This window comes from Pieris brassicae, chromosome 8 (assembly GCF_905147105.1).
Source record: "Pieris brassicae chromosome 8, ilPieBrab1.1, whole genome shotgun sequence".
Taxonomy (NCBI): Eukaryota; Metazoa; Arthropoda; class Insecta; order Lepidoptera; family Pieridae; genus Pieris; species Pieris brassicae.
Genome location: NC_059672.1, coordinates 10924363 through 10949263, shown reverse-complemented (window position 1 = coordinate 10949263; position 24901 = coordinate 10924363). Strand labels below are relative to the sequence as shown.

At 35.3% G+C, this 24901-nt stretch overlaps 4 protein-coding genes across 6 annotated transcripts in view; 2 read left to right on the top strand and 2 right to left on the bottom strand.

The window, feature by feature from the left end:
- Positions 1 to 2013: 2013 nt before the first annotated feature.
- On the bottom strand, positions 2014 to 3604 carry LOC123713619 (actin-related protein 3). The gene has a single exon (XM_045667371.1). The coding sequence runs from the start codon at positions 3505 to 3507 to the stop codon at positions 2251 to 2253; it is 1257 nt and encodes a 418-aa protein (XP_045523327.1). The 5' UTR covers positions 3508 to 3604; the 3' UTR covers positions 2014 to 2250.
- Positions 3605 to 9128: 5524 nt separating this feature from the next.
- LOC123713360 (leptin receptor overlapping transcript-like 1) lies at positions 9129 to 13459 on the bottom strand. Of its 3 annotated transcripts, XM_045666973.1 has the most exons (5): positions 13337 to 13459; positions 11371 to 11446; positions 10897 to 11083; positions 10363 to 10472; positions 9129 to 9504 (listed from the first exon to the last, which is right to left on the bottom strand). In XM_045666973.1, coding segments are annotated over exons 1-5 (450 nt in total). In that variant the 5' UTR covers positions 13413 to 13459; the 3' UTR covers positions 9129 to 9503. The 3 variants fall into 3 exon arrangements, with proteins under 3 accessions (XP_045522929.1, XP_045522928.1, XP_045522930.1); XM_045666972.1 differs by having other exon boundaries at positions 9129 to 10472; XM_045666974.1 differs by lacking the exon at positions 13337 to 13459 and adding an exon at positions 11896 to 12104 and having other exon boundaries at positions 9129 to 10472.
- Positions 12393 to 15001, top strand: LOC123713359 (DNA-directed RNA polymerases I, II, and III subunit RPABC1). Its single transcript, XM_045666971.1, has 6 exons — positions 12393 to 12581; positions 12764 to 12852; positions 13730 to 13908; positions 14271 to 14433; positions 14696 to 14774; positions 14908 to 15001. The coding sequence occupies exons 1-6, from the start codon at positions 12525 to 12527 to the stop codon at positions 14971 to 14973; spliced, it is 633 nt and encodes a 210-aa protein (XP_045522927.1). The 5' UTR covers positions 12393 to 12524; the 3' UTR covers positions 14974 to 15001.
- Positions 15002 to 16333: 1332 nt separating this feature from the next.
- The window catches only part of LOC123713502, a 68006-nt gene continuing 59438 nt past the window's right edge, over positions 16334 to 24901 (top strand). Inside the window, exon 1 of the mRNA XM_045667200.1 lies at positions 16334 to 16441. The gene's annotated coding sequence lies outside the window, so the exon portion shown is untranslated. The remainder of the gene's footprint in view (positions 16442 to 24901) is intronic.

Below are 24901 nucleotides of genomic sequence, written 5' to 3'. Positions count from 1 at the left end.
GCAGCCTGATAAATAGCCTAGAGCTCTCAGAACTCTTGATCAGTCTCTGAGTAGTTTAGTAGAACCTTCTTTCTAAGCACTTTTAGGGCCTTTAGGGTTTTTTCCAAACATACAAATCTTTCCTACTTATAATATTAAACTCAATCTCAAAATAACTTTATTCATATAGGTAAACAAGTACACTTATGAAAGTCAGAAAAGAAGTTAAATTAATTGTAAATTTACATTTACTACCAGTTCGCAAGTCAATGGCGTAGAGCAGGCAAGAAGAATTGGCAAGAAACTTTCCGCCACTCGTTTTAATCGCCAAGTATTGAGTCATACAAATTGTTTGAACTGGAACAAATCAATCCTAAGGATTAGGATTATTTAAATATTCGTCAAATTTATAAAAAGCTTTATTTATCAATTTACGTTTAACAAGGGCTTTGAATGTTTGTTATTTGTTTGTTGTACACGAATTAGTATGCATACCAACGTTTTAAAACTAACTTTTATTGCTAGAATACTTTTTATTTCATTACAATCATAAATATAAAACATTTATCGACGTCACACTTTCGTATTTTGAAAAAAATTACATTAATTAATTATTTTTCACTTATATTAAGAGGCAAACACAATTTTTTACATAATAAATATTATATACTTGTGACATTTTACGTAAAACAAAACTGAAACTGAATGCTTAAACTAATATTAGTAAACACGTTTTAAATTCCTTCTTATTGGAAACTATTAACAATTTCCGTTAATTAAACTATTTTTAAATGAAATTAAATCAGGTTGTAAGTAGAAACTGCACCCTCGTTGCCAAGATTTCCTTTTACTCTCTCGAAGTATATTTAGTGAATAGAAACTAGCAATTTGTTTTTTGTTTCGACGTGTATTTTTTATATAGGCTTTTCCATATTCCTCGAATTGCAAAATCATACAAACAAATATACTATGACTTATTTATTAAGTAGAAAAACGAACAAACGTAATAAAATTCACCTAGAAACGATTAGTAACACTATTTACGAAATCACAAATTGACAGACTTTACACAAATATTGTAATTTTTGTCTTAGCAAACCTATTATAAATTATGAATACATACGGATACATCAGATACTTATGCATTCTGAAGTTGGTACATACTGATTGAGGTATTTCGTTGCACCCAGACTGGTATCATATTCCGGCTCACGTTCCCCTTTCATATAGAAATCTTCGAATTCTTTTGTTCGAGTTCGTCACATGAGGGCGGTACCGCGGTCTAATTAGAGCGCTTTGAAAAACACCCTACGATACGGTATTACTGTTAATTGCTTCCAGTAATATCGAGATCAATATTACCTTTGCTTGTGTGCATGCACGTGATTGCACTCACCCCTATTAAACCGAAGCTCAGCAGAATTCAACCTATATCTATGATCGATGGTTTTTCATTAGTTCCTTATGACCTACAACGGGATATTCTTCATATTCTTAAGCTAGATATTATACCAGGTAAGTTAAGATATTATATTAATTTTTTTAGTTTAAGGAATTGTTGTAAAGAATATAATGTAACGAGAAGAGTTTCAGTTGTGTCGTCGGTATGACACTTTTTAAAACGTATAAAATATATGTGTGATCAACAGTCGGTCTAGGCCTGTAAGATAAATAATATTTGGGTAATTGGGCTGTTTTAACTTAAGCTATAAATAACAAAACTATTTTATTATTAATAATGGTAATTTGTTGTTAAAAAGTCAGTAATTACTAATTGAAAAAAGCGCCATCTACTTACTAACACAGTAGTATTTGTAATTATCACTAGATGGCTCTTAACTTTATATTTTTCAAAAATATTGTGTAAATGGATTAAGTAAAAATTTGTGTTTTTTATTTCCCACTGGTAATCCACTTTTGCTTGCAACTCAAGTGCATATTTTTTTTATAAACTTTTATACAGTCATAGATGAATATAAGTAATTTAAATAATTGAAACTAAAATTTTGGAATTAAATAAAACCAGTATAATTATAAAATCTTATTATTTGGCTGTGGCTGGAATGAAATACATTAAATGCTTAATAATAGTCCAGCAAAATGCAGTGATAAACATACAATTATACTTACACTACATTAAATTCTATAATTTTATAAATGAAAAGTATAATAAATTCAAAGTCTTGTAGAATTCCATTTAAAATTATCGTTTAAGTCTAATTTTAAAATAATATAATATTGCTTAAAATAATTTCAATACTGAAATCAACATTATGTCATGGTACCAAAGACAGGGTTGTGGCGGCAAATGCTTGGGCCATATTCCATATAGGCTTGTTTGCTGTGACAAACTTGGTAAAATTCTGGAGTAGACCCAAGCATACTACCCCCAAACCATACTGCATATCTCTGCATATTATGGGAAATTACTTGAACATCAATAGGTTTGGGTGTTATGCGTCCTTCAGATAGCATTGTTGACATCTTCAATCTAGCATCAACAGTCCTTTTAATATCTCTTTGTAATCTGCGCCCGAAATCTCTGAACATAGTAGATCCGCCAGATAACACAATGTTTCCATATAACCCTCTCCTAACATCAATTGGACAACTTTGTATTACTTCATCAACCATCTCATTGAGTGGTACAGTAAAATCAGCATTTGAGAACTCAGGATGGAAGAAAATTTCTGGTCCCAAGAAACGTTCATACCCTACATCAACATCAAATGGATTTTTTGTGATCGCATTTATTCCTGTATATTTTTTCATCCATTTTGCTGGATCAGAATCATATTTTGCAAATTCCTTAGCAATATCAGGACATATATAACTGTATCTTTCTTTAATAGCTTTAGCAGTTTCCAAGCTTTGCTCAGGTGGTATACCAACTTCTCTTTCACGTAACAGTGACTGAATAAATGATGTGATATTTCTTCCTGCAATTGGTATGTGCTTAATACATGAACCAATGACATATCCTTCAGCTACAGGAACTATATGAGTCACTCCATCACCACTGTCTACTACAATGCCCGTAAAAGTGCGCCCTGCAGATGTACGAGATTTCCAGGAAGCGGCAAGTGCAAGAACAGCCTGAACAGCAATATATAAACCAGGGACATTAAATGATTCAAACATAATCTCAGCTAAATATTCCCTATTCTCGGGAGTATTCAATGGTGGTTCTGTTATCAAAAAGTGGTGATCCTCTGGTTCAGCTCGTAGATATTTAAATATGCATTGTTCAATATACCTTTCCATCAAATCCCAATCTTCAACCAAACCATGTCGGACCGGATATTTAACGGAATAACCTGTGGCTTCAAATGCCTCGTCTCCGATAAAGAAATCTAAATCTTCTACGGCTTTAGTCATACGCCTAGTGCTTTGGTCACCCACTTTAGCTGTTTCTTTTATCGCTATGGCTGACGGAATGATAAACTGCGGTTCCTTGTTTCCAGCGAACCCCAACTTAGTGTAACCAGTTCCCACATCGATAACACATGCTGGTAGATGATCACCCATGTTTTAATAATACGTAAATACTCTAGATAATTTTTAAATATAATACAAATTTTACAAATTGGGTGCGCCGAACGATGAAATCACTTTCAGAATTCTTAATCTTGTCAATTGTCAGATTTGAATTTATACATTAACTATTGATAATATACATAGATAACGTTGACACAATATTAGAATACAGAGGATATACAGATACGAAAACACTTTTTTTACTAATTTTATGGCCTGGTAACGAGACCTTTAAGCCAAACGAAAACACTAATTAATTATGATGAAAATATTAATTATTAGTTAAGACTATTTCCACAAAAAAAATAAAACATTTTTTTTTATATAATTCATCGATATCATTATGTTCCAAGATAAAATTAAATCATTGCTGTATTAATACATTGAATTGTTAAGTTATGGACATTTACCATTAGGTTACGAAAAATGGACATTTACCATTCGTTATCTTCTGGGTTTCTAAGGAACTACACATTTTAATTGCCGCATCTTTTCAGGGCTAAATTAAAATAGTTTTCAATATTTAAGTTCAAGTATTATAGGCAGCGGCACGTAAGTCTAGCGCTGGCCGATACGTGGAGGGGATTGCTGCGCATGTGTACTGTCGCGCACGCAATACATTATATGCCACTTTGATTAATGATTACCTAAATACGATATTAAGCTGAACGAAATGTGAAGGATAGCTGCTGCGCATGATTACTGTCGCGCATGTAAGATCTATAAGACAGTAAAAAAGTGTCTGTACAAAGAACGTATTTCCAAAAAAGACCTAAGATATTTTAACAAGTTTATGGGATGGAATGGAATGATTATGGAAAAATAAATTTTTTATCTTTTAATTTGTAATCTTTTATTAATCTGAATTAGAGAACGGTATCACGCCTTCAATGGTCTCGCGACAAGGCCTTTTGCTTACTGAGGGCCCGGGCTCAGGACTGCTTCGTTCGTCACTAGACATGAATAATGAATTGTTCTGTTACCAAATCCACGACATGATCCCTCTTTGCATATTGCTCTTCTATATCCTTCACCGTTTTACACAACTTTTGCCAGTCCCATGTACCCATTAGTAAAACCTTTTCTTGTATTAGGTCTATACATTTACTGACACTCCATTTTATATTTTTGCTGCCTACATATTGTTTAATATCCGACCATGCCATTTCAATCGGATTTAGGTCGGGGTGGTATGGTGGTAGTCTCAGTACCTGATGACCTCGTTCAGCTAGGATTCGATTAATCAAAAATGTTTTAAATTTATCTTTGTTGATCTTTATTAAATTGTATAACTGAGGTTTCAAATGTGTTTCCTCGTACTGTATACCTTTTTCAATGTGCCAGGCCTGCATGTCAGCTTTTTTAGAATTAGAGGTTGGTGCGCGATCCCACTGCTTATTATGATAGGACGCGTTGTCGACTACCACGACGGGACTGGGTTGTAGGTATTAATTGGGTTCGGAGCCATTTTTCGTAGTTTTCAAAATTCATATTGTCGTGGTAGTCGCCTGATTTGGTATGAGCTTTAAAAGTCAGCAACGCATTAGGTATAACCCAGTATCAGACCCTGCGTGGACAATGACAACTCGCTGTCCTTTCGAAATAGGTTTCTTAAGCCCCTTAGTTACTACTATGGTACTCCATGGGTCCAGGCTTTTGAAGAAGAGTGCGATGAATCTACTATATAAGATTCGTCTGTATAAACAATAGGCTTTCCCTCTTGGCGATATTGCTTTATTTTCCTTAAATATTCGATACGTTGCAAACGTATATTAGAAGTCTCAATCAGCACTTTCCGGTTCCACTTCTGGGTCCACCGAAATCCCAAACTCTTAACAATTTGCCGAAGACTTCGTTCTGAACCTTTGAAATTTATGTCATCTTTTAGCTGCTTTTTAAACTTTTCGATGGTAGGAAGTTCATTATTTGTCTTGTGAAAGTTATGAATGGTTCTCTTTATTACTCCTTGGTCGAAGTTATCGATATTTGTGACCGGTTTTGTTCTGGAACGTTGTTTGCCAGGTGTTCTGAACACTGTGATCAAATCAGAACTTTTGGCATGATTGGAGATGTTTCTTACCGTTGCAATTGACGTTTTTGTTGACTCGGCTGTCCTTTTTTGGATTTTAACTAATTCGCTGATTATACTATTAAATTTTATGTTTCCTGCCTTAATGATTTCGGCAGTTTGTTTTATCTGGTTTAAATTTACAATGTTGCTGTCCGAATGACTGAACAAAGTATTTGTAGCTTCGTCAATCTCACTTTGGATTTGTTTCAAATAATCAATTAATTCGTTAGATTCCCTTTTTAAAAAACAATTCACGTCATAAACCATTTTCCTGGCTTGTCTTTTCAAAACAGTATTTGTTCTAGGCATATTCACTTTAAAGTCACAAACAAACTTAATAACAAACAACAAAACACTAATAAATTCAAACGTAACAAAAAACAACAAAACGTAACCACAGTAACAATAATATTGATGACGCGACTGTATACGGGTGTGCGCGGGGCGTCGTATCGGTGCGGGGGAAGGAATGCGACTGGAGAGCCAATCGACGTTACGCGCGCCCGCTCTTCATTCCGCTAGCCCCCCTCAGGTACCTTATTTTTTACTTCTGCGCAATAACGGTCAGCGCTAGTTCGTGCCGCTACAAAAAACTTCGCACTTCGCTTCCGACCGCCGACCCGTGCGGACGTCTGCTCCAGTGCTCTCTCCGTGTGAGTCATCAGTGCTGTAGTGCCATCTCGCTCGCTCCGTGTGAGTCATCGCCGCTTGCCGCTGTACAGTGCGCACGCGCTGTCCGACCGCTGCCTTGCTGCCTGCTGCCCTCTCATTGGTCAGTCCGATCGCTGCCTTGCTGCCTGCCGCCCTCTCATTGGTAGCTTCGCGTCTTCGGTGTTTGGACATCGGGTTGAAGGCTGCAATTTATGAACGCGGGTTTACCTGCGGCCCTCAGATAGCCACCTAACGGTGCCAAACGGTTATCTGTTGGTTAACGCCTTGTGCGGGAGTGTTTTTGTCTGGGGTGCATACACCGTGCCTTTATCAAGGCGCGTAACAGCCCCTCCGCTTCCTTCAAGTCCTGTGCACGGCCGGGCCTCCTAGTAGGCACGTATTGGGGAGTAGGTACTCCAACTACTCTCTAGCAACCGGCTAAACACAGGTCCACTGTTGGACGGGTCCTGTCACATCCGTAGGGGCTCTTATACCCAATCTCTTACGGGCTGGTTAGGTCGGTGACAAACCACACCTCCGCTATCACCAGCGGAGACACACCACATTGTAGGGCAAAATCACTAGCTTAGGTACTCACCTCACTTAGGCAAAGTAGGTACACACACCCGTCGTCAACCTGTTGGCAACCCGCCTTCAGAATGGCGTCCGGGGATCCACCCCCTGACATAAGAAGAATTCTGCTCTTTCTCCAAGAGCGCTTCCCCGACGCATTGCGGGCTTTTAATGAGTCCGTAACCGCGGATTCACCGCGTTCGCCGTCGCCATCGCCGCGTAAGGCGAAGAAAAATGCCTCCGGGAAGGCATCTCGACCCGTTACCCGCTCTCGCTCGCGCTCGCGCTCACGACTCCCTGAAGTGGGAAGCGCCAGCGATGAGGAGTCATCGGTCATGTCGACCCAATCCACTCCGGCGGTAGCGGCCGACGAAGCCGCACAAAATTCATCTTCCGAGAGCGACGGCTTTCAAACCGTCGGCCGGAAGAAAAAGCGTTCGGCCAACGGCGGTCCCCCCGCCAAAAGGCCCACTCAAGCCGCCAACCCTCAGAAGAGGGATCTTAGTTCCCTTTTATCGGGAAAACCTGCGCCCCCCGCCCCCGCGGACCGCATCAAAACCCCACCGCCCGTGTACGTTAGGGACAAGGGCGCCTGGCCGGCCCTATCAAAGATTCTCGACACTAAGTCGATAACTTACAAGGCCCGAACGCTGAGGGATAACCTCTGCGTTCAGGTATTTACCTCCGACCATCATTGGTTTTTAACCTCATACCTTCGCTCTGAAGGTATTGGTGGCCACACCTTCCCCCTACCCGAGGAGCGCGTCCTAAGGGTAGTCATTAAGGGCATCCCAAAGGAGATAGACTCCGGGATTGTCCAATCGGACCTTGTCGAGCAGGGATACCCCGTAAGGGATGTATTCCATATGCTCAAAAGAACTACCAAAGAAGAGTACGACATGGTAGTCGCAGTCTTAGACCCTACCCCGAGTGGGAAGAAGATTTTTAGCCTGAGAGAGTGTTGTAAGCTCTCGGGGCTGAGGGTTGAAACCCCCCTCAAACATTCCTTCACACGACAGTGCCACCGCTGTCAACTATACGGGCATGCGGCCCATAACTGTTTCGCTAGGGCACGGTGCGTAAAGTGCCTAGGCGACCACGGCACGGCGGATTGCAAAAGAACGCTTCCGTGCGCTGAGCCGCCGGCGTGCGTGCTTTGCGGGCAACAGGGCCACCCAGCGAATTATCGCGGGTGCCCTCGTGCCCCCAAGGCGCATAAGCCGGCGTCTGGGCGCACGGCGGGGCGCGATGCGGTCCGTCGTGGCGCAGGAGCAAAGCCCATGTACGCGCCGGCCCCACTTCCTAAGAATAGTGCCTGGACCAAGCCCCCCGTTACGGAGGGCCCTCCCCAGCTCACGTCAGAGGCCTTCCCGCCTCTGCCAACAAAATCGGCACCCGTAAAGCCTTCCCAGGCGCCGGCGCCGACCCCCGTCATAACGGAGAGGCCCACACGCAAGGTGAGCCCTCTGGCTAAAGCCCTCAGCCACACGGCGGAGGCCGCCGCGGAATCAGAAAAGGTCCGCGACGCCTAAATCTCGCGTTTAGCATCGTAGACGCGTTAGACATAGACGCTCTTGTCGCCTTCTCCGAGGCTTTCAAATCCGCCAATAACGCGGAAGACAAGAAAGACGGCCCAAGCCGAGGTTCGAGTCTCACAGGAGACGCCCTTGCGCTAGCCGCGGGACAAAACGCCATTCTGGCCGAGCTACGCTCGCCAAAACAGCCCGAGCTGAGCTGTAAAGGCCCTTAAGGCCAACAGCGAGATTCCTTAAAAAAAAAAACGTGCCGCTACTTGTACGTCACGTAGTTTTTGGAGATACTTGTCCCCCCCCCCATGAAACGCGTCGTAACGTGTCTGTTTCCAATAGTAAAACGCTTCGTGACCAACTCCAGTGACTCTTTAAACCTAAAACAGACCATTATCTGGTGTAAAGTAGAAAATAATATTAACAATAACGCGTAATTCAATCCCCGCCCCGCATCGTAACGTTTTACAAAAGGACCCCCCCCTCCCAAAATTCGTTACGTAATACTTGAACGCTCCCTAAGTCTGAACTCAGTTAAAAGCAGTTTAGCCATACGTAACATATATTATAATATTTACGGAAGGGCTTTGACCGCAACATACAGACATTCAATATTTTAAAAATTGATTACTACACTACTTGCTTTGGTGAATACTTGTTAATCTGAAATCATATGCGACAAAAGCGTAGGGACAGAATTTGTGAGGAGACTATCCAGTAGCTACTTTAACTGTATCCTTTAAATATTCACATCTTCTCTTATTTAAAGGCATCTTAATGAAAATACAGTATTACAAGCATTCAGTACAATGTTTATTGTGACCCAGTTTTAATTACCATAATTATTTACAAAGTATCCAAATGGGAATGTAATAATTTTACAAGGAAAATTAATTTCCACATTAAATTCAACATTCATTTTTTTACATCACCAAATTGATAACCATTTATTCTAGCTAGACAGATTCATAGCCTTCATTTTTATTAGAAAATAGCTAATAATAATTACTTTGTTATTAGTTTTTAAATCCCAATACAAAGTGGGTATTTATAGAAAGTAATTTTATCACCTTAACATTTTATAATCAACCTATGCTTATTATATTCAGTAGTTGGATCTGATAAGTTGAGTCTTGCAGAATATTACCACTGCTTCTAATTAGGTATCTGAAATTATCAATATCAAAAGATGTAAATTTAAAAATAAATTAAACGCATTCATTATTAACTAATGAAAGAATTATTGGTTTGATAGTTGCACAATTGGTTAGCTGCTTTTGTGATTATTTGTCACATATTTATTGATAGTATTTTAGTGTTATATATTTATAATTATGAAATTAATTGCTGTATTATATTAAAAAAGCAATTTCAGGCGGTGCTTGATCCTGATACAATGACCAAAGTTGTTAGTTACAAAGTATATTAAAAATATATATTGAATATTATAGATTTCAATCAATAACCATAACAAAAGACAATGATCCTCAATGTGTTGCCAGATGTTTTGTTACATGTAAACACCATACTATACACCATATTTTGAGCAAAGAAATATAGTGAGTAAAAAAGCCATAATTTAAATAGAAGCAGGCTTCACTCTTAGTATATGTTTTCAGTTAACATTAGATTGTTAATTATTTTATTCAAAGATTTGAATGCTATATACGCCATAAACATTTAATTTATAGGGGTTTTTTTATTTCATACTATTCATAACAATATGAATAATGTTAGTCTAAGCTTGTAAAAAAATACACAGATATTCATTTCTTATTCTAATTAAGTGACGTGAATCTCAAATTTTAACTTTCTTATTCATACATTTTTATGTGGAATTATGTAGATACAACAATTTTTATAAATACTAATACGGAAGAAAAATATAAGGCTACATACTAACATCAGTATCATAAATCAGACTTAAATTAATATATTAACACAACATATAATTATTAGCTTATACAAAAATCCGCCAAGTTCAAGTCTCTCTGCAACATATATGTTGGTTTCTAGATTTCTCACCACATTGCATAATCTGAATCATCCATGTCAAAGATTGTGAAGAAACCAAGAATAGTGAGAAATACTATAATGTTGCCAGCTAGAGTTAGATAACACGCTCCCCAAAAGATCTGAAAGTAAAGTAATATAACAAAATATCTGATCAAATAATCAATAATCATGTACAATCATGAAACTGGATATAATACTAATTTTTTTTTTAATTTCAAAGACATACCATAAGAATGCTTATAGTATGAGGTAATTTGATTATTTGTAAAATCTTTATATTTATAACTGTTTCTTTACATAAGTTTTTTGCAATTATTTTTCTTTTTGCCTATTATATTTTTCCATCAAAATGCTATATTTATTATGCAGCAAAACTAAATCAATTGATCACCCTATAGTAATTAATCAACATCTAGAACATCTGATTAACATTTTAAACAGTGTTAGATATTTTGAAAACCATAAATCTTAAAGCGTAACTTATTGGCAGTTTTAGTAATTAAATAACCATACTTCTAACAGTTGTAGTGAAAATACACTTACCACTCCTGCTCGAGCCAATACAATGGGCAGAGCGAAGGAGCTGACTAGAATTCCCATTGTGATAAAAACGGCAGCTTCCATGCAAGGTGAGTTGTTGCCTCCTGCACTATTACCACTACGGCGGGCTATCATAGTAGGTATTGGGGAAAGTATGTAAAACAACACAACAAAGAACGGCCACCATAATCTGAAATAATGCATTAAAATTGCCTTCATTGACATATAACAAAATAAGATTAAAATACATTAGAGAATATAACATTTCATATTAAAATCAATATCAGAAAACTTTAGTTGGTATGTATGGCAATTAACCTCAAGGTGCTGGGTTCAATGCACTGCAGATCAAATTTCTTTGGCTTTGATAACATAAAATAGAAGCCTTCAAAATGCCTATTTTAGATTATCAATGAAACTTAAAGCATAAAGTAACAATGAAATATACTACACCATTTTTAATATTATAATACTCACTTGTATTGTGGTAAGGCACATGCTAATATGACAAATGTCATTCCAATTGATCCCGCAAATGCTAAAGACACTAGTCTGAAAATAATGTGTAGTTTTACAAAATATGTTATAAGTTCACAAAACTCATAACTACTTTTTATATAAATTTGGTGTATTACTATATTATAGGAAACAAAAAAATACATGACATTATGCAAAAACGCTTTTAACAATGTAATTATAATTATGCTTGTTACAAATACTGCATAAATGAACGAAATCTTAGATTGTTATATAAAGGACCATATCCTAATAATAGCTGTTAAATCCAGTTTCGATGAGGAAACGGTTTTAAGGAGGGAAATTGACAATAAAAAAGATAGTATCACAAATATTTTACTTACCCTTTAATAATCCATTATAATTGACATGAAACAAAAAAACAATAACAAGATTAGATTAGATTTATAACAAAATTATTACTGTTTGTAAATAAATTAGTGACTCATTAAAAAATGAACGATGGGTGATTTGCTTGTACAATACCTTTGATTCCAGCCATTATAAATGGATTTGCCTTCTTAGATATTTTAAGTTATTTGTGATTCTACTACAAACACCGACTATTAGAAGTTATAAATAAATTAAAAAATACGATCACAACTACTCATAAAATTAAAACATTCAAGATTTCTATTTCAATTTTCAATTTTGGATCACAAGTCGCAACTTATATGTCCATTGTCGATGACTATTGTCAATAGTCGAATGACCTTTTTTATTATGTTCAGACAAAAAAAACTCATTAGATGTTCATGTTTTTTTTTATATATCCTCAAATATCGAAGAATATTTATAAATTCTTCGATTCAAGAATCATAAATTATGTACTATTATTTTATAATAATGTTTATGAGAGACATAGAAAATGTGGTTGTGTGAAACTTTATTTCTAACAGGACTTGGAATGCTGCGGTCAAGTTTTTTCCTTACTTGCTAGTCTGTGATAATATGTTGTGCTCTGTTTCTCGAGAGTTGAGTAGACTGTGGAGTGTTGACTGTTGATGAAGTTGATCAGTTGAGTGTTGTGGATTGTACTGTGTTTTGTATCTTGCATTACTACTATTAACTCCTTAAATAATAAACTTTACAAAAATCTTACTTAAAGCAAGAATATGGACGATGATGCAGAAACTTATAAGTTGTGGAGAATCAGAAAAACCGTTATGCAGGTATCTACTTACTATATAGGTTAAGAACGATCCGGTAGTTTTAAAGTACACTAAAGTTTTCTATAGCTTAAAATAAAATAATTGATCGAACAGAATAATTATAGAATAATTGAATAATAGGAGCAAGTGGACATTCTTAAATTGTTTTTTAAATAAATAATAGGATTATTTTGATTCCACAGCTTTGTCATGACCGTGGATATCTCGTGACCCAAGATGAATTGGATCAAACTTTAGATCAATTTAAAGAACAATTTGGAGATAAACCAAGGTATGATATTTATGTTATTCAAGCCTTCCATGAAGTCAATGAAAATATAAGGTTTGTATAATACCTTATATAGGTTAGTATATATGTTAATAGGTCTTAAATTATTTTTAACTATTTATATGATACTAACATCAATTGTTTTGCCATCCTGAACCCCTCTACTGACACTTATGGTATTAAAGTTCAAATTGGATTTTTTAGTATAATTACAATTCTTTAGTATAGGAATACGGAAAAGTGTTCTTTTTAGACTAATTCTCTTTGAAATAACCATCCTCATACTTCAGGGGATATAATAAAAAAAATAATTTGAAGAGCATGATCTGTCCAGCTGTTCTCAAGATTTGCAGTTAGCCACACATTCAGTGATTCATTTTTATATTATAGATAAATGATGCATATTTATGGTCATTGAAATGCAGGTTAATGACTTAGATTTTCAAGTAGTATATCCTACTATAAATTCAATTTTAAAGTACCTTACCTAGGTGAAGTCTAGTTGTTTCTGAAACAGTTCTTTCTAATATATTCTTCCGTACTTTTTCTTCTAATACTTGCATTTTATTTTGTATTTTAATTTAACTGAAATTTCAAATGACATATCCACAAACTGACAACAACAAAATTGACTTTTTAAAAATAGTTTTAATTTAAAAAGGATGTAAATATTCTACTATAGTAACTTTAAAAGTAATATTGTAATTCCTTCTTTTTTGTTTTGAGTTTGGTAAAATGCAATACCCTATTTTAGGTACATGAGATAACATCTATATATTCCATGTATTTAAACTAGAAAATCCAAAACTTCATCTTCTGGGTTATCTGATTTACATTACAAAAAATAATGGAAACTTATGTAAATGTTAATATTTTTCAGTGAGAAAAGGCCAGCTCGAAGTGATTTAATAGTTCTAGTAGCTCACAATGACGACCCCACTGACCAGATGTTTGTTTTCTTTCCCGATGAAGCAAAAATTGGTATCAAAACTATAAAAACATATTGTACAAGAATGCAAGAAGAAAATATTCATCGAGCTATTGTTGTTGTACAAGCAGGTAATGTTTTATTCTGGTTTTTATATTTTTGTAAATTAGATATATGTATCCTTATAACTGTTGAAATCCTCTATTAGCAAGTTTGATTTAGTACTTTGCATAGTTATGGTGTCTTCCTGGCTTTTAGGTTTGGACTTCAATATGAGGAAAATAATAAATTATATTTGCTTCATTGTTGCTGTAATACTTAGTTACAATAATACACTTCATATCTTGTGCTTGAAAATAGTTGAGTCCAATATTCCTATTATATTGATAGTAAGTCCTATGTTATGTTGCTCTTCAAAGATAAACTTTGGCCTGTAACTGTTTTCACTGTAGTTTTCTTTGATCTATGGTCACAATATAAGTTGAATTTTCAGGTATGACACCTTCGGCAAAACAATCACTGGTGGATATGGCACCAAAGTACATATTGGAGCAGTTCTTAGAATCAGAATTACTGATTAATATCACAGAACATGAGTTAGTTCCGGAACACATTGTACTTACACCTGATGAGAAGCAGGAACTCTTAGCTAGATAGTATCCTTTTACTATACACTCTTAACAAAAAAATTACATGTCTAATAATCTAGTTATGTTTGTTAAGCTGTTAAAAATTAAAACAGTTAATTACAAAACAACACAAACCAGTTATATTTATCATTCTCAATTAGAAAGATTTATATAAAAAGATGAGTGTCATCACATCAGTTAAGCATAAATTTTGTGTTTAAAAATTTCAGAACATAATATTAGGTTAAAGCTTTAAGATTCATGCCATGTTCCTTAATTCAGAATACAGTAAATTAAAGGAAAACATGTTGATGCGAATACAAGCTGGAGACCCAGTAGCCAGATATTTCGGACTTAAAAGAGGACAGGTATATATTCTTTTTTATATATCTTGCTAATGTTATGGTCTTATAATATAAATAACCCAAACAAAACAAATCAAAAAGAGATTATGCAAGTTAACAATTGGTAGGTTGACTAAAAAATATTTCTATGTTTCAGGTAGTGAAAATCATCCGATCATCAGAAACAGCTGGAAGATATATATCTTATAGATTAGTTTGCTAAGATTACTATAATAAAATTACATTTTAATTATATACACATTTGTTTTAATTACTTTACATCCATTTTAACCCTGTCATCCCTTCATGACGTTTTTGTGGGGAATAATTGCTGAAGTTGTGTAGTGTGTTTGATTAAGTTTATTTTTTTGTAAGTAACCAGTTTTTGTGCCTATCGAAATAATTAAGCTTTTCGGACGAACGAGTGCCTTCGCCTACGACGCACCTTGTCGACGAAATAATTTTAAGGCATTAAAAAATTACACTTAACTTTTCTCTTCAATAGAGTTAAAAAATACTGACTACCATTAAAGATATCTGACTGTACGGCACTAAAAGAAATTGCGCGCCATCTACACATTACCTCATTAATTTTTTTATTCAATTCTTTTGTTACACCGCCACCTCGTGTGCGTCAATTGAACTACTACGTAAGTGTAATATTATATTGTTCCTTAAGTGTTAAACAAGATGGCGCCACAACATTTTTAGTTGTCTTCTTTAACTATCTCCATCTATGAATAATGGACATATATAATGTGTTTGGACTACGGATAACAAACTATAAAAATGCACGAGCTTGTTCAATTAAAATATGATATCAACTAAACAAATACGCCAATTCGTACTAAAATAACAATAAAAATACACGAAATATGTAATAGTATGTACACCATATCGCTTACCCATCATTTATTATTTATAGTTGCTACTTAATAAGTATATTTTTGTACGACTAAATGTTTTTAAATAACAGATTTTTTTAAATTTTATCCTGCACAATAACCAAAACGTTGTGGACAGTTAATAAGTGTCTTCTTAACACTATTGATTAAATGATATATGTTTTGCTCTTGCGTCTTCGGTCGGGTATTGAACATTATATATTCCGTACTACCGACAGAGATTAGCTGTAATATGTGTTTGTACCTTTAGAGTGAAATCGAATATGTTGTTAACTTTGTAATTGTGCCCAAAAGAATTCCGAAAATATTTTTAATGCAAAATTTCCGCCATTTTCAATTACAGAAGTGTAGTGTGAGAAATTCTTAATTTATATGAAAATTAATGGTAATACACCCAACCTAAAGCCTTCTTATAAGATTAAATCAAATTAATGAATACAATTAAGCATTCGTCTCTTCGTACCAATTAATTCTACACCTGCGTAACAAATCGCGGAACATTTTACTACGCTCACCGTTATGGGTTATCTTCAAACTTTCGTGAAATACCATAACCATAATATGTAACACGATATGTTAGGCACGCGATATTTTACACGCGCATCAATTCACACGTAGCACGCGCAGCGCACTTTGCGCACGTTAACATTGCAATATTTGCACTGATGTGGACTATTGTGTTAGCTTTTTTAGCAAATTAGGTTGGAAGTACACAAAGGCATATATCTTCCATTTGGCCGACAGAGGGAAAGTTTTCCTATCTTTCGGCATCCTGAATGTTGAGTGGTGAGTATGACTTCTTTTAATAATTAACACATTACCTTTGCGGGCTAAACACAGGCGTCTCATTGAAGCTGTGATTGTTTTTAGCTTATAATTTTAATAAAGAGGTTTAATATAGTGGTAACAGTATATGTATGGTATACATCCGTCGGCTATAGGGTATATCAGCGAAATATCTTACGCAATCTTTTTTCAATATCCTCTGGAAATATGATTAATAGGTTTAGCTAGTTTAGGTATAAAGGTATACCCAATTATAAATCATTACAAACAAGCGTTACTATATGAGTTTAATGTTTGTCTCAGCACCTATAGACAACGTAAACTCTAATAAAAAGAATATTACTTTTTTTTAAAATTATTGGTCAGCAGTAAAATTTTATTACTCTGTTCTGTCTGCAGACGTTTCAAGATTACTACAAAAATATGTCACCTAAAATAACATACGACGTTAATCAGACGTCCAAATCAATCTAACGCTAATGCATTCGCTAATATAAATTAATCAAGGCGTGTAAAAAGATATGAGTTTATTTATTCACATACGTTAAGATCGAAATTACTATGGAAATTCTATTTGCGCACACGCTAAGGCTGTACAATTATTAATGATGAGTTTTTACAATATGTACTTCCGAGGCTGGTAAATCAGGTTTTAAATGACTACTTAAATTAGCAATTTGAGCCAGAGCCGAAAGCTTTTCACCGCATTTGCAAGATACGTCTAAGTTTTATTACAAATATATTCTTAATTTAATAGCAATAACTTTTCTTCAGCACTTGCAAACTTGCGTCTTTTTTATAAGGCTTTAGTTAATGCTTAGCAGTGCAGCAGTGTTGGCCTAGTGACTTCAGCATCCGACTCTCAGCCATAGGTTATAGGTTCGATCCCCAGCTGTGCAACAATAGATTTTTTCTACATCCGAATTTCAAACTCGCTCAAACGATGAAGGAAAAACCGCACGCAAACCGACTTATCTAAACCCAAAAAGTCGACGGCTTGTGTCCTACTTGCCAAATAGATTGACAAATGGTCATTAAACAGATACAGAAATCAGAGGCCCAGACCCAAAAAGGTAACTGATTATTTATTTTTTAGTCGATGCTTAAAGCTTAAAGGAACCTAACCTAATAATATGAATTAAGTGTATTTTAAATTAAATATAGCTGTTTTAATTAGCATATTTTGCTTATTAGCGAACTCGTGAAATATGTGAAATCAACATGTACAAACGGAACTTATTCTGGCATCGATCGGTCACGAATTACGAGTTAGAAAGTCGAAAATACGTGATGAACCATACCCGATTTTAATATTTAAATCAGACCTGTTGCCGCAAAAATAATTAGGCAACATGTATGTTTATTAACTGAGCTATATGGTATTTAAATTAGTGTTTTTCGAACGTGACAGTTTGGCCATATTTCATATAACTTTAAGATTAATGCTAGTGACCTCAGACGGTTAACTTTTTATAATTCAGTAATGCCATCTGGCTTTATGGTACAGTTATAGCGCATGTTTTTATATGTAATAAATATGTTTATCGATAATTAGGAATCTACATGTAGTCACGATAAGAATGGACAGAAGATATTACATATGTTCTTGTCAACCCAAATTTATTTAGAAATTAGTTATATCATATAATTATCGTTTATAATTATGCTCTAAAAGTATTATTGGAATTAATAAAATAAAAACACTAAAAATGTTTTATAAGCTGCAAAATATTTATTTTGTCATTATTTTGAATTGGATTAAATTAAGCATGTAATTTATAGCACAAATATAGTATTTATAACAAAGATTATTTCAATGATAATAAAATAAGTAACAAGTATACACCTGTATGCTGTACACAGATTGGCTCTAAATTGTGTACTATTTCCGGCTAGTCTCCTATTTATCCAGTCTATTTCTTTGTATCGACTTGACAGATTAGACTCACCTCGCTGTAAACATTACAATATTATATTTTATGGTTCCCGCTTCGATTAGGCCCTGAACCGTAAGCTTAAATTAAATATATCTTAATATATTACATAAATTAGAAATTTACGAGCGAAAAAGAAATACACAAAACAAAAATAGATTTATTTCGAAGTGGAAACTTCACTCATAAAAAATATAGATTATGTATTTGAGGAATGGGATCAACGATATTTTCTGTTCTATTTACAGAAATTGTCTATGGAACGTTTTAGTTCTTTTAAATATTTTTTATAATGGAATACAGGAAACCTTTCATTTTGATTTCGACGACTTTCGTTTAATTACTTTTACTAATGGCTGTATTTATGTTTATAGCAATTAAGTCAATTAGACTTTTATTTTCACTTTGATTGAAAAATTATATTGAAGTATTTAATCCGTTGCAAATTTATTTGATAAGCAAAAAATGTTAACACGTTAACGTTTCGATTATGTTTTACTTAGGCATACATTTTGATATGACGTGTATGACGAGACGAGTTTTGTGAGTATTATATATTTAATATTGAAATAGCTTTGTATCTATTAGTAGATCTTTTAAATATGCACATTTGTTATTAAAAAATGTAAATCAACTAAGTTTTTGTTTGAATAACCAAAATACTATGTTTGTATGTAGTGTGGACCAGACGTCGAGAGACCTCGTTATGGGTTATACTTCCGTCAAAGCAATTAGAATTAGCAGGTCTCATTACTATTAATGACCATTTATTAAATTTTCTAACCTATTAGGTTTCAAAAACCTAATTGCCGCTACAACCTTTTTTAGATTTTGGCCTCAGATTTCTGAATCTGTTTCATAATCATTTGTCAATCTAGCTGGCTAGTAGGTGATCAGGCTCCTGTGCTGTCGAGTTTTAGGGTCTAAGTCAAGCCGGTTTTCTTACCGTTGAAGCAAATTGTGAATTGCGCACATAGAAAGAAAGTCCAATGCTACACAGCCGGGGTCCGAACCTACGACCTGAGGGATGTCGCTGCTGTTACCTATTCTGTTTATTTCTATATTTTTGTTTTTATAAGAGAGGAAATATTATATTGTAAAACAAAATCACAAAGATTATAAAAACGACAAAACTAAATATATATAACGTTACAAACTAAAATTTCTGGTAGGTACGATCACGATCCTTACGAAATAGAGAAAAATACAGTAAAATAAGTTCAATGACTTTATAATCTATCAATGTGTAATACATCCCACCAATTGACGTGGAAGTCAGCCACCGTGAAGAATATAAGCTATATAATATACGTTCTATACATAATAAATATGTTTGCTGTCCATACAGAGATATCATAGATTTATTTCATTAAAGGTCACTTAACTCGTAACATTCCGTGGGTTAAGGGTGAGCTTCAGCATGAGACTAGGGAGAATTATGACTCATGTATATCAAAGCCCTATTTTTTTTCTGAGTCAGCACAGGAAAAGCTCGGAGCACATCAAGGCTACCGCACCGGGCCACCTCTTAGAGTATTCAAAGGACAGCGTCGTCCGCTAGTCACTCCCCAGGCGGCTTGATCTCTTGGCGTTGCATAGAGATGTGGGGTCTCTCTTCATCTAATATTGCTTCGGAGGAGTTTATCAGATTATTAACTGCTGGGACCCCACCGTTCACGGGTTTAAGGTCGGAAAAAACTCTGTCGATAACGACCTTGATGTTCCTATCAGCGAGAAAGCTGTAAATCCAACTGGGTAATTTTTCGGTGAGCCCATAGGCTGGAGCTTCGAGAGAAGTGCTCTGTGTCTCACCTGATCGAAGGCTTTCGCTGTATCCAAACTTACCGTCAGCATCTCCCTCTTGGACTCAATTGCCCCTGTTTATGGTTGTATACCCTATGTGCATAGGAGATTATTTGACTTAAAGTCCTTCAAGATCAGAGCGTACCAATTCTTAAAAGGTCGGCACTTGCGAGCCTTCCGGCAGTGTGAGTGTCCAATTTCTGTACAATGGCATATGAGGTATCGTAATTATGGCACTCTATTTAGATCACAAAAATAGGAAACAGGAGAATTAATAAAGATAAAGGTTGTAAAGTTGTAGGTGTTAATACCAAAAGCAGTTTTTCCTACCCAAACACAAAAAACAAATATAATACAGAACTAAAACTATACAGAAAATAAGAATACATAACAACACGATATAAAAACATACAGTGGTAAAAATAACAAACGTCATTGGTACAAATTTGTTAGTCATTTCGTGAATTTAGTCCGCGAGTTCTACAGTACCCACTAAATGCATTACTGAAATCCAAACATGTATCGTCAGTGCAAAGCCAGGTAGAATCTAATAATCAACGTATATCTTGATCTAGCGTGATTATAAGCTATAGAAAGACTACGTGTAACGTGGAAATTATTCGATTATGCACTGAACAGGTTTATTATGGGTAATTATATGAGTCGACTGCAGTCTTTGGAATAACAAATCACCGGCGTAATCAAAAATTTCCACAAAACTTTTGTAATATTTACTTGAATAATACTGCGTATTTGGAACGTGTATAAACTATACGAAACATGGAAATCTATGCACTCGAGCTATTAAAAACTATCTTAATGTCACAACGATGGCCTGAAACTGGCAGATAGTTAATTTTAAAGGTAATTTTTCGGTATTCACTTGGGGCGGGGTCGTCTATAGATAATCCGTTAACTCATTGAAACCAGTGGGTCAACAATCTTTTAGGTCTGGGCTTTTGATTTCTGTATCTGTTCGTAATTATTATTGTTTCTTAATGAAAATGTGTGTGATTAGTATTCTGTGCCACGCGCCGTCGATTTTTGGGTCAAAGACATGACGGTTTTCTCATGATGTTTACCTTAAACGTACAAGCGAGTGTTATTTCGAACACACGTCTTTATATTGAGACACAAAGGTTCAAAGATTAGACTAACTTTGTAGATAAACAATTTGTTCGATTTACAAGTTTTTGCCATCAACCTATTTAAAATATAGATTCTGTCTTAATTTTAAACAGGGAATTAATTTAAATTTTCCACGCTGTTCGAGGCTAATAAATCTGTATGTTGTTAATGTTATGTATGCATGGTGGATGGGCTACTAGTTATGGAAGTATTAATAATGATAACATATTTATCACGGAATACGTTAAATGGCTTATATAATGTTAACATTATAACATATTTAAATATGTGCTGATAGAATATAATTATTATTGAAGGACCTTAAGTCGGTTGCACATAGCGTGGGTGGTAGGTGAGCGGCAAAAACTGCCTTAAAAACGCTTAATTGGAGCAACGGATGTCGAGGTGATACTTATGGTATTTTTGATTATTTATATTAGAAACGGCATATAAAATATTTGTAAAACATCACTAAACACTCTACATTCTTCGCAGAATAACTGTAACGGTACGTTAGAATATTAATGGCGAAGGTGGACTTTGATTAATAGAGCCTACCAAAAGTATTCACTTGTATACAACAGTCAAAAATTTCAGTGTTGCTAGCTAAATCAGACTGAAGCTATGAAATAGATAAATATATGAATTTGACGAATCTGTATGATTAATTAACGTTTTAAACGATAAGACAACTTGACGACACGACATGCGTGTTTACAATTTTTTTTATATTATTTTGTTTTTTTATGCAAAACTGGCCAGGCGTTTGGCCACAATCTCGCCTGATGTTAAGTGTATTTAGTAATTGTTATGAGTCTTTAGTAATAATTAAAAATTAAAATGAAAATCTGTAATAAATTTAAAACGTTTAGTTCTTGAAGTACACTTAAGAACCAAACGTTTTAAATGGCAATGCTGCCAGCAATACACCTTTGCTGGCAGCATTGCCTCGCTGTATTGCTATACTTATTCATTGAGCGAGCAGTATTGGCTCAGTGGTTTCAACGCGCGACTCTCATCCCTAAGGTCTCGTAGGAGGAGGTTTGAGTCCCGATTAAGTGCCGATCGACTTTCTGTCTATGTGCGTATTTAAGTCGCTCGTTCGTTGAAGGAAAACATCGTAAGGAAATCTACGACATACCTAGACCCAAAAAGCTGACGGTTCATGTAAGGCACAGAGGGTTGTCCTACCAACATGTCTATTAGAAATGATTGAGGACCAGATACAAAAATCTGAGACCTAAAAGCTTGTAGCCCTATTGGTATATTTGTCAAGCGAGTGAAGCACAACTTCTGGAGTCACCGGTACTATCTACATCAAGTTCAATATTTAATTAGCTGTGCTCTTGAACCCCAAGCGTCAACTCCAAGGGGAACGAAATCAACGTTCTGTTATATTATAATCCTGCACCCTGTTCGGCTAACGTGCTAATACCTTCTTTTTGGTCAGCATTTCTCACCGAGAGGTGAGACGATGCTTGGAATATGAAAATCAGTTCGGTATCATCCTCCGTCGCGCACACACATTTGTTGGCTTCGTTTTAAATATAGTACTTAAATTAAAAGTTCAATTTTATTCTGAACTCATCTTTCCTTTCTTTTTTTAAAAACCCAAATACCAGAACACGTCTAACATTGGTGGCAGCGAAAAGGGATTTTTTTATAAATCCCGGTAACGTCTCCTGTGTGTGAAAGTGCATAAGTGTATTTGTGAAAGTGATATCGAACTTAATCCGTCCACTGTGTGATAAGTGGCACAGGCTTGTCTTTCATCGTCAGCCCAGTTGAGCCCAACACCGACGGAACTATATTTCTCCATTCAAGAATGATATTTTTGTACATCATCCTGTAAGTTTTTTAAATACTTTTGTAACTTACAACTCAATACCCGTTTATCAATCTCCGCATACCATAACAAGTAACGTGATACTTTAATTGTTATGACTACACAAGCCGAGACAGTTTCAAGGCGAACAAAAAAGGAAGACAACGAAGATAAGATGGACCTAAATATATTATTAAAATTCATTAAACCTTTCGATGGCTCTAGGGAAAAACTAATCCCATTTCTCAACAATTGTGGAAACGCCTATGATTTAGCAAGTGATTCAAAACGGTCTGTACTATTAAAATATATTTTAAGTCAGTTGGAGGGTAAAGCCGAAAGTGCATGTGCCGTTAAAGAATTTGAGTCATGGGAACAATTATCAGAATTTTTAAATACACAATTCGGGGAAAAGAAACATTATTCGGCCTTATTATCCGACTTACAAAATTGTAATCAGAATAATGATTCGGTTAATGAGTTCGCTTTGCGTGTAGAATCATGCTTATCCAAATTATTGACGGAAGTAAATCTATCCCAAAAAAAAAGAAAAGCGAACTTGCTGGCCGAATCGCAGCTATGCAGGATCTAGCTCTGCATCATTTTGTCATTGGTTTAAAACCACAATTATCCACAATTGTCAGATGTCGAGACCCGGAAACATTAAACGACGCTATAAATTTTGCAATTTCCGAAGAGAAAATAATGGAAGCTTCTCGGAAACGATATAATAATCCTCAAAGTCAAGGGCCGCTAAATAAAAATAATTATTTGCGCCCTAATTATCAATTTCGAGATCGTTATCAAAACAAACCAACATTAGCATATGAACGCACTCCTAATAATGTGAATTTAAGCAGTGCACAATCACTTTTTTGTCGCTATTGTAAAGCTAAAGGGCATGTGATAGAAAACTGCCGAAAACGCGAATTTAATAATAGAAGATTCCAAAATACAAATCAAAATCCACGTACATTCCAACCACGAACTAACAGTAGTTCTAATCACGTAAACTTTGCAGATCAAATACCTGACGAAATTACTGATGAAAATAATGAAGAAGGTATAGACACAGTGGATCATTTAAACTAATCCCAGACTCGCGTAAGTGCCGTGCGGGTCATAAGATAAAATACGGCACAACATATAACAACAATGTTGTCAATTATAGTAATCCCATTTCTTTACCCTGTAAATCAAAATCCAATTCCTTGGCTCCGCTACATGGTAGTCAATTTCGTAAAGCTCCAATATCCTCTCAGGGTAATCCAAGTCCAAAGGCTCCGCTACATGGTTGCCATATTATTAACCAACGAGACGATACTATGACTAGATCTTCTGTATCCACTACAACTAAATGTCCCACTAAATCTTATGCTTCCGCCGCGAAGTTTGGACTGCCTAATTCCACTGTATATACCAATACACAACACAGTACAACCACAAGCTCTAACTCCAAAGACACACCTACTGTGTTCGAAGTGACATCCAATGCCATAAAGAGATCCTTACCATATGTGTTACTCCAGACAAATGTCTCTGAAATCCCAATCAAATTCCTAATTGATTCAGGCTCGTCAGTTAGCCTAATGAAACAATCTTGCGTCCAGAAAAAACTATTCTTTGAACCGCCCAAAATCTTACTTAAAGGAATAAACTCAAACAGTGAAGCAACCAAAACTTTAGGCCAGTTTCCATTAAAATTCTTCCTGAGCAATAAACAGAAAATTACTTTTGATTTTCACGCTGTAGATGACATCAACTTACCCT

What these genes read in the sequence shown, in the direction of transcription:
- LOC123713619 (XM_045667371.1), bottom strand. Translation starts at nt 3,507, where the DNA reads ATGGGTGATCATCTACCAGCATGTGTTATCGATGTGGGAACTGGTTAC.
- LOC123713359 (XM_045666971.1), top strand. Translation starts at nt 12,525, where the DNA reads ATGGACGATGATGCAGAAACTTATAAGTTGTGGAGAATCAGAAAAACC. An exon ending in TCAGAAAAACCGTTATGCAG is followed by an intron (nt 12,582 to 12,763) that starts GTATCTACTTAC and finishes TTGATTCCACAG; the next exon opens with CTTTGTCATGACCGTGGATA. An exon ending in CAGGAACTCTTAGCTAGATA is followed by an intron (nt 14,434 to 14,695) that starts GTATCCTTTTAC and finishes TTCAGAATACAG; the next exon opens with TAAATTAAAGGAAAACATGT.
- LOC123713360 (XM_045666972.1), bottom strand. Translation starts at nt 13,412, where the DNA reads ATGCAAGTATTAGAAGAAAAAGTACGGAAGAATATATTAGAAAGAACT. An exon ending in TGTGCCTTACCACAATACAA is followed by an intron (nt 11,084 to 11,370) that starts GTGAGTATTATA and finishes GCATTATTTCAG; the next exon opens with ATTATGGTGGCCGTTCTTTG. An exon ending in TATTGGCTCGAGCAGGAGTG is followed by an intron (nt 10,473 to 10,896) that starts GTAAGTGTATTT and finishes CTTTACTTTCAG; the next exon opens with ATCTTTTGGGGAGCGTGTTA.